General features: G+C 50.7%; 1 protein-coding gene across 1 annotated transcript; it reads left to right on the top strand.

Annotated features, from left to right (window-relative positions):
* Nucleotides 1-213: 213 nt before the first annotated feature.
* On the top strand, nt 214-9,531 carry ZMYND10 (zinc finger MYND-type containing 10). The gene is made up of 12 exons (XM_075574188.1): nt 214-436; nt 1,926-2,034; nt 2,180-2,296; nt 3,123-3,176; nt 3,643-3,780; nt 4,182-4,270; nt 4,370-4,470; nt 5,082-5,254; nt 5,390-5,515; nt 5,715-5,836; nt 5,925-6,050; nt 6,219-9,531. Exons 1-12 carry the CDS (start codon nt 339-341, stop codon nt 6,307-6,309), a joined length of 1,344 nt encoding a protein of 447 aa, XP_075430303.1. The 5' UTR covers nt 214-338; the 3' UTR covers nt 6,310-9,531.
* The last annotated feature ends 15 nt before the right edge of the window (nt 9,532-9,546 follow it).

Genomic DNA, 9,546 nt, shown 5'->3' with positions numbered 1-9,546 from the left:
CGTGACATGATGTGGCATCTTTCTGAGAATGCACTCATCCTACACAAAGCATGAAGGTGTAGCAAGATGGTAGGACAAACACTTCCGCCCGTTACACAACACACGGTCTGGTGCGGTGTAGCAATATGACTGACTTCCGGGAATCTAGCAAATCAGAGCTGTTCCTTGGGAGAACGCCTCCGCGCATGCGCAAACACACGAACAAAGGGACGCGGACTGCGCAGGGCTGGAAGCGGTTTGGTGTTACCATAGTGACAGGAGAAGCTGCGCGTGCGTAGGACGGGAGGAGCGTCTCGTTTCCATGGTGACGGCATGAGCTAGGCCTCAGGCACAGAGACATGGAGGAGGCGTCGGGACCGGTCCTGCTGTACGGTGAGGCGGAGGGGATAGTGCGAAGCCTGCGGACCTTACCTCTGCGGGACACCGGCTCCAGCGGGTGAGACACCGAATCGCGGAGAGGGGGAGGCCAGGGGTGGGGGGGTGCTCAGGGGTTCTTAATATTTAAGTGATTTATTTAAAGTGAGTCCCTTTGAATAAATCATTTGAATATTTAAGATCCCCGAGTGCCTGTGTATATCTTCCTGATGACAACCGGGGTGACACATTATCATGTATAAGGACTGGGGCACACCTCTGGATCCAGTGTCCCTCCGTAACAAATCCCCCCCCAAATTACATGGATAGTGTCACCGTGCCACATATACTTATTGTAATAAGTATGCACTGAGCTGGCTTACCCTCGCTGGGGAAGATTTCAGCCTCACAGGATATAGGCATAGGGTCTGTATTTCCTGAATATTTGGGTCACATTCAGAGAGACCTGCGGGTCCCTCACTGGGAGGGGGGGGGGGAGTGTTTCTGTGCTCTGGAGATCTGGTTGTTGTTATTGTGAGTGTAAGCTCCAGGTGAGCAGCAGGCCCATATGTGTCAATAAATAATTTTGCTATGCATTTATTAAGCGTAGGATGTCCACATAGGATGCTTGCCAAGAAGTTCTCCTATAGAAAGATAGAATGTAAGCTCTTTGTGACTTCTTTCTTCTAATGGCACATTTATGTCTCATGTACTTATCCCATCTGTGTAATTATATTGTAAGAATTATAAAGCGCTGTGCACCTGCTCAGAGAATAAGTGCGTTTTAGGAACTCCCCTGAGGTGAACAACCGCTATCCGCCTCTCTTCTCTCAGGTGGTAACCTCCTGCTGTCCGACCTTTCTACCCCTCACCTGTCTCCCCTACAATCTATCGTAAACGCTGCTGCCAGAATCACTCTACTCTTTGCTAAATCTGTCTCAGCGTCTCCCCTCCTGAAATCCCTCTCCTGGCTTCCTATTAAATCCCGCATCTCGCACTCAATTCTCCTCCTCACTTCTAAAGCTTTACACTCTTCTGCCCCTCCTTACATCTCAGCACTAATTTCTCGCTATGCACCATCCCGACTCTTGCGTTCTGCTCAAGGATGTTTTCTCTCTACCCCCTTTGTATCTAAAGCCCTCTCCCGCCTTTAACCTTTCTCACTGGCTGCCCCACACCTCTAGAATGCCCTTCCCCCTCAATTCCCAACTAGCACCCTCTCTATCCACCTTTAAGACCCAACTTAAAACACACCTGCTTAATGAAGCTTATGAGTAGCTCTGTGGCTGATACTATACACCTGATATATAAACCTTGGCCCCTTGCAGACGCACTTACCAGAACACCCTCCTACTGTCTCTGTATGTTCTTCCTACCTACCAATTCGATTTTAAGCTCTTCAGAGCAGGGACTCCTTTTCCTAAATGTTACTTTTATGTCTGAAGCACTTATTCCCATTTGTGTTATTTATATTATTTGTTATTTATTTGATTGTCGTGTGTATTACTACTGTGAAGCGCAATGTACATTAATTAATAACACTATATAAATAAAGACATGCTTACATTCAGGTGGTTCAAGCAGCATGAATACATAGAGAAGCTGAACATCACAGCGATCCTCAACGCATCAGCAGGACAGGAGGAAATCATCAAGGAGCTGCTGGTCACCCACGGAAAGGTGACCCTGCGCCTAACACGCCCTGTCACCTTTGTCACTCGCCCTGTGCCTAACACACCCTGTGACCCGTGTCCATCGCGCTGTGCACCAGCTTGCTAGTACATGCATACACGGTGCTCACAGATGCTGTTTTTGCTCCCCTCAGATACCCACTATAATTCATGAGCTGATCAGCGTAGAGATCTGGAAGCTGAAGGTGTACCCTGTGCTATGCCAACTGCAGGACTTTCAGCCCAAGAGCACCTTCCCTCTGTACATGGTGGTAAGTACGCCAAGCTTTGTTTTGACAGGGTCTGTCCTTCGAGTTGGCACAGGCTTCCTTGTTTCCGCTCACTGATAACCCAAACCCTACAGCGCCCTCAGTGCAGCACACGTGTGTCCCGGTCACAGCTGACAGAGGAGCAGCAAGTAATTTGTACCCAGGACAGTGGCAAGTGTTAGAGAGGGGAAGATGGTATAATATCATGCTCGGGGTGTGCGTGTGTTAGGGCGGGGGAAGGTGGTATAATATCGTGCTCGGGGTGGGCGCGTGTTAGGGTGGGGGAAGGTGGTATAATATCGTGCTCGGGGTGAGCCCGTGTTAGGGCGGGGGAAGGTGGTATAATATCATGCTCCGGGTGGGCGTGTGTTAGGGCGGGGGAAGGTGGTATAATATCGTGCTCGGGGTGGGCGCGTGTTAGGGTGGGGGAAGGTGGTATAATATCGTGCTCGGGGTGAGCCCGTGTTAGGGCGGGGGAAGGTAGTATAATATCGTGCTCGGGGTGGGCGCGTGTTAGGGCGGGGGAAGGTGGTATAATATCGTGCTCGGGGTGGGCGTGTGTTAGGGCGGGGGAAGGTGGTATAATATCGTGCTCGGGGTGAGCCCGTGTTAGGGTGGGGGAAGGTGGTATAATATCATGCTCGGGGTGGGCATGTGTTAGGGCGAGGGAAGGTGGTATAATATCGTGCTCGGGGTGGGCGTGTGTTAGGGCGGGGGAAGGTGGTATAATATTGTGCTCGGGTGAGCCTGTTTTAGGGATGGGGGAATGTGGTATAATATCGTGCTCTGGGGGGCAGCAGTATGACCCCATTATATTGTGTCCCTATAGATACACCATGAAGCCACAATCATTAACCTGCTGGAAACCATCTTCTACCACAAGGTGAGAGAGACTCGGAATGACCACAGTGGATCTGGGCACTTGCACCCTGTCCCCCCGGTGAAAGGGTCCCACATACAGATTTAGCTCTCTTCTCTAATGTGGGCCTTCTCTAACGAATGTGTCTGATTTTAACGTTATTGAACAATAATAACAGTGTTGGTATTTTACGCCCTTCAGTTGGGGAGGGAGCGAGCAATGTTTCTGCAGAGCGGGGAGGAGGGAGGTCCACAAATCTATTTCTGTGCCGAGTTCACAGTGGGAGGGAGGGTGACCTGTAGGACAGGACACAGACTGGGTGAGCAGTGGGAGGGTGACCTGTAGGACAGGACACAGACTGGGTGAGCAGTGGGAGGGTGACCTGTAGGACAGGACACAGACTGGGTGAGCAGTGGGAGGGTGACCTGTAGGACAGGGAGTGCAGGTGACCTGTAGTATGGAAGTTGTGCTGAGCGTGTCCGTGCCACAGGATGTCTGCGAGTCTGCTGAGGACCTAGCCCTGGATCTAGTAGATTACTGTCACCGGAAGCTGACCACACTTGCATCGCGGGCACCGAGCCAGGACAGAGTGCTCACCCATGCTGCCAGTGAAGCATCGTCCCTGCAGGTATGTGACGGGGGGAGGGGGTGCCTCTCTCCGCACGTAGTCACTCACTTTGTGACGGATCTTCTGCTACACACCTCGTTTGAATACGACCCCCCCCCCCCGTAACACGTCATTCTGCGCCCCCGCTCCCTCCGTGACACGTCATTCTGTGCCCTCCCTACATGACACGTCATTCTGCACCCCCGCTCCCTGTGTGACACGTCATTCTGTGCCCTCCCTACATGACACGTCATTCTGCACCCCCGCTCCCTCTGTGACACGTCATTCTGTGCCCTCCGTACATTACACGTCATTCTGCACCCCCGCTCCCTCCGTGACACGTCATTCTGTGCCCTCCCTACATGACACGTCATTCTGCACCCCCGCTCCCTCTGTGACACGTCATTCTGCGTCCCCCTCAGGAGCTGACAATACAGGCAGAGTCCCTGGAGTTGGACATTGCATTGAAGTGTCTTTCTGTCTTGCGTTACATCACTGACAACACGGACAGGTGAGATGACACCCCGTGGTGTGGTATATTATGTGCACATGGCGTATGCAGGTCTGTGTGCCCTCATTACACATGATCACACAGATTCTGTGTCCACAGCCTGCCCCTCAGTGTGACCACCCGGCTACTGAACACCCACAACCTGCCCTGCCTGCTGGTGGAACTGCTGCAGCACAGCCCCTGGAGCCGGCGGCACAAAGGTGCGAACGCTGGGAATATACTCTGCTGCGAGGAGTGCTCCGCGCGTATAAACGCGTGCCGCGAGTGTTGCTCTGCGCGTATAACCACGGCACCGCAAGGGGCGCTCCGTAGAAAGTAGCCCGTTCCCATCCTCATTGTCCGTTACGTGAAGCCATCGCCCTTTCCAACCACTTTATGTTTCTCATTAAATAAAATCCGCTAAATTGTAGGGGTTTTCTCGCCCCTTTACGAATGACCTCGGGTAGTATTTTCATGTTGTTCTTGTGCACAATATATCAGTAAAGTTATTTACAGTATAATCTTCACTGTCAAATCAACGGTGGATTCACTTTTCCAATATCCCGCGAGTGCAAACAAACGCCTTTCTTTGTAACTACTGCACAGTGGTGTGTGTGTGTGTGTGTGTGTGTGTGTGTGTGTGTGTGTGTATGTGTGACACATAACTAGCCCAATGTCTGCATCCAATGAAAAGAGCAGCTGGTCCATGTTGGCCTGCTCTCTCCCAGCCTCGCTTCTGGGACATTACCTCCCAAACATGTTTGGCGCCTGTAAGTACGTCTCCGACGTCCCGTTCTCCCACCCTCCCTTATTCTCTCCTCCTCTCGGCCAGGCCAACTGCAGAAGTACGAGAGTGGCCGCTGGCTCCCGGTGCCGGCCGAGGACCAGCTGAAAATGACCAAACTGGACGGCCAGGCGTGGATCTCTCTGTACAACCTCCTGCTGAGGCCTGAGTGCAACCGCAAATACAACATCAACAGCTTCACCAAAGGGCAACTCCTCAAGGTACCGCACTGACCGGGACCAGCAATCCATCTGCGGGTGTGGGCGGCGCACAGGGGGCTTCTCTGACCATAATGGGTTATTGCTTAGTCCTGCTGCTCCCTCCTGTAATATTGTTATTAATGTCTTTGTCGCTAGCTTCGCTCCTTTCTGACCGACGTCCTCGTGGACCAGCTGCCAAATCTGGTGGAACTGCAGCGTTTCCTGGGTCACCTGTCTGTGAGTGATCCGGAGCCCCCCAAGACAGAGCTCATCCTGGAGCAGGTACAAGGGGGGAACGCGCAGGGGTCTAGAGCACGCGCCTGCCAGGTGTCTGATTTTATCCTGAGCAGCACAGCACAGCCGTCAGTGTAAGCCTGAGAGACATTAAACTCACACTCAGGTGTTATGTCTCTCTTCTTCTCTGCGTCTCCCCCCCTTCTCTGCGTGTCAGTATTGATCTCACTCTTCCTCCTCCTGCAAGGTACCGGAGGTTTGGGACTCCATTATCAGAGAGAATTCTGGGAAATGGAAAGCAGTGGCCAAGCACCAAGTGAAACATGCCTTCTCCCCCAGCGAGCAGGACCTGCGCTCTCAGGCTCAGAGGTGAGGCCGTTTGTAGTGAGGGGTCAGAGTGCACTCACCATTTGCACTCACACTGCCCTAAATTGTCTGCTGAACCTGTCTCTACCAGGTGGGCCGAGACCTACAACATCGATATCCTGGAGAGTCTGGCGCCCGACAAACCCAAGTGCAGCTTGTGTGGGTCAGAAGCTGCAAAGCGCTGCTCCCGGTGTCAGAACGAGTGGTACTGTGGGAGGTGAGTGCTGCTCCCAGTGTCAGAACGAGTGGTACTGAGGGAGGTGAGTGAGCACTGTACCCTGTGTCAGAACGAGTGGTACTGCGGGAGGTGAGTGAGCGCTTCTCCCTGTGTCAGTGAGTGGCCTTCCTCTCGTGTTTCCTGACCCCCCCTCTCCTCTCCGGGCAGGGAGTGCCAGGTGAAGCACTGGCAGAAGCACAAGAAGACCTGTGACCTGGTGTGTGAGGCCGTGAAGAGGAGCCCGTGTGATGGGGTCTGAACCCATCCCCTCCTCACCAGAGAAACCATCCTGGCGCCTCCCTCCCGGACTCTGCCCATCTCCTGCCATGGCCACGCCTATGCCAAGGCCTGTCCCAGCGCTGTGTATACTGTCTGCCAGTTCCCTTTAGGAAAGCCCTGACGTGTTTAGCAGAGGGGCAGCGCGGGCTCCCCTGGGGACGAGGCAGCGCGGGGAGGGGTGGCTGGGTAGGTGAAGGTTTGGGGGGGGGGGGGGAGAATATCGGGGCTGTGGAGGAACGGGGCCGTCACTTAGTGGACGAGCGACAGAAGTTATTTCTCCCGGCCGCAGGCCTTGTCCTTTCATTTAAAAAAAAAAAAATTATGATTGTTAATTTGTGTTTATTTAAAGAAAAAAGGGTTTACCTGTTGCAGCACGGGGGTTAAAAAATGGTTAATTTTGAGCTGTATGGTTAACTGGTTGGTGTTATGGGAATGTTTAGGTTCCTGACTGGGAGACAAAAGGTTAATGTTTGTCTTGTCGTTACATTATATGTCAGTTGAGAGACATATTAAAGCGGAGTGCATCATACAGATCCCGTGTACACGCCACAGGAACCCCCGTGTATTCATTCAGATCCCATGTACACGCCACAGGAACCCCCGTGTATTCATACAGATCCCATGTACATGCCACAGGAACCCCCGTGTATTCATACAGATCCCATGTACACGCCACAGGAACCCCCGTGTATTCATTCAGATCCCATGTACATGCCACAGGAACCCCCGTGTATTCATACAGATCCCATGTACATGCCACAGGAACCCCCGTGTATTCATACAGATCCCATGTACACGCCACAGGAACCCCCGTGTATTCATTCAGATCCCATGTACATGCCACAGGAACCCCCGTGTATTCATTCAGATCCCATGTACATGCCACAGGACCCCTGCGTATTAATACAGATCACATGTCATAGGGAACCCGCATATTAATATAGATCCTATGTACATGCCACAGGAACCCCTGCGTATTAATACAGATCCCATATACACGGCACAGGACCCCCCCTATGTATTCATACAGATCACATGTACATGCTGCAGGAACTCGCGTATTCATACAGATCCCATGTACACGCCACAGGAACCTGCGTATTCATACAGATCCTATGTACATGCCACAGGTACACTCGTATTCATACAGATCCCATGTACACTCCACAGGAACTCGCGTATTCATACAGATCCTATGTACACGCCACAGGAACCCACGTATTCATACAGATCCTATGTACATGCCACAGGAACCCGCGTATTCATACAGATCCCATGTACACACCACGGGAACTCGCGTATTCATACAGATCCCATGTACACGCCACGGGAACCCACATATTCATACAGATCCTATGTACATGCCACAGGAACTCGCGTATTCATACAGATCCTATGTACACGCCACAGGAACCCACGTATTCATACAGATCCTATGTACATGCCACAGGAACCCGCGTATTCATACAGATCCCATGTACACACCACGGGAACTCGCGTATTCATACAGATCCCATGTACACGCCACGGGAACCCACATATTCATACAGATCCTATGTACATGCCACAGGAACTCGCGTATTCATACAGATCCCATGTACACGCCACAGGAACCCGCGTATTCATACAGATCCCATGTACACACCACAGGAACCCGCGTATTAAACCGGTCCGACTCTTTTCTCCTCCTCTGCACCGACCCTTGTGTATTATGAGCTGCACATCCCATGTTCTCGGGTGTAAACATCGTTTATCTCACAGAACGCATTCACTTGTTACAGGTTGTGATACCTTTCACTGCACCAACATGAGTTTTTCATAGATGAAAATATGATGCTCAGAGCTTCCCAAACCTCACATCTCTTATTCACATGTACAGAGCTTGCCAAACCTCACAAGTCTCTTATTCACATGTACAGAGCTTTCCCAGCCTCACAGGTCTCTTCTTCACTTGTACAGAGCTTTCCCAGCCTCACAGGTCTCTTCTTCACTTGTACAGAGCTTTCCCAGCCTCACAGGTCTCTTCTTCACTTGTACAGAGCTTTCCCAGCCTCACAGGTCTCTTCTTCACTTGTACAGAGCTTTCCCAGCCTCACAGGTCTCTTCACGTGTACTATAACAGGGAGAGTAAAGGTTTGAGTGTCGGACGCACATTTTCAGCAGGGTAGGGCTTGGTGCAGGACATCGCTGGGGGGGATTCCTTTGCACCCAGACCTGCCCGGGGCAGGAGGAGAAATGTTACTTCTGAAACTCGCACAAGAATCTGTAGAATGCAGAGAAAAAAAGTTAAACGTCCATAAGACAGCAAGTGAATGCATCATGTACACCCCCCTACCCGTGTATACGCATATACGTGTGTAGAGATATATATATTTCTCGTTCTGTAAACATACACACGCGCTTGGGTAGATCTATTTATCGTTCTGTGTGTATATGTGTGGTATATAGGACGCACAACAAGAAAGCTAAAATTACGTTGTTTTGCAGAACACATTACAAATATCCAAAAGGGATTTTACAGCATACTTTGTCTAGGCATTTCTCTGAGTAACATAACCGGAATCCTACAGGCGTCATATGCATTGGAATAGACAAACTACCACATTATTGCAGAGGAGGTGACACTATCAATGCAATGGGCTGAGTGTCAAGGAATCAGCAGTCTCTTCACAAGGGAGTGAGGTCCTTGTGTACTTTCACTACGCTGACGGACCGGGGTTTGTCGGTGTGGCTTTCCCTTCTCCCATCTCCATCGGGGCTATCGTTTGTATGCGAGTGAACACGTTATCATCATTCCGGATCGGCATAATTGTGGTTTCCTTGGATTAGGGGCTCAGCTGACGGATCTTCTGTTGTCACCATTCATGAGTACAAATCGGTGAGATCAAGCTGAGCTCTCAGATATATTATATATGTACTGGAATAGACCTCACTGCCTCCGCATTTCGTCTGGACTCATTGTGAAACAGCGTTACATGCATCCCGTCCATTCTCCCCTAATGTAGCTAGTCCCCTGCTCACGTTGTGTCTGTTACATATCGTTATCCTCCGCAATTGAGTTTCAGCGTAAGATAGGCCTTATTGTTTATTAGTCATTGTTTATTTCAATATGTATAGGTTTTTATTTTTTATGTCTCACATTTTGTTTATCATCAGGTTAGGGGTATTATTTGCCTATTTTATTAAATCGTTTATAATTTTATATACTATTGGTCAT

This window comes from Ascaphus truei, chromosome 17 (genome assembly GCF_040206685.1).
Source record: "Ascaphus truei isolate aAscTru1 chromosome 17, aAscTru1.hap1, whole genome shotgun sequence".
Classification (NCBI taxonomy): domain Eukaryota; kingdom Metazoa; phylum Chordata; class Amphibia; order Anura; family Ascaphidae; genus Ascaphus; species Ascaphus truei.
Note: the sequence above shows the minus strand (reverse complement) of the source record. Positions and strands in the feature narration are given on the sequence as shown.

What these genes read in the sequence shown, in the direction of transcription:
- ZMYND10 (XM_075574188.1), top strand. Translation starts at nt 339, where the DNA reads ATGGAGGAGGCGTCGGGACCGGTCCTGCTGTACGGTGAGGCGGAGGGG. An exon ending in CAGAGCTCATCCTGGAGCAG is followed by an intron (nt 5,516 to 5,714) that starts GTACAAGGGGGG and finishes TCCTCCTGCAAG; the next exon opens with GTACCGGAGGTTTGGGACTC. An exon ending in AACGAGTGGTACTGTGGGAG is followed by an intron (nt 6,051 to 6,218) that starts GTGAGTGCTGCT and finishes CTCTCCGGGCAG; the next exon opens with GGAGTGCCAGGTGAAGCACT.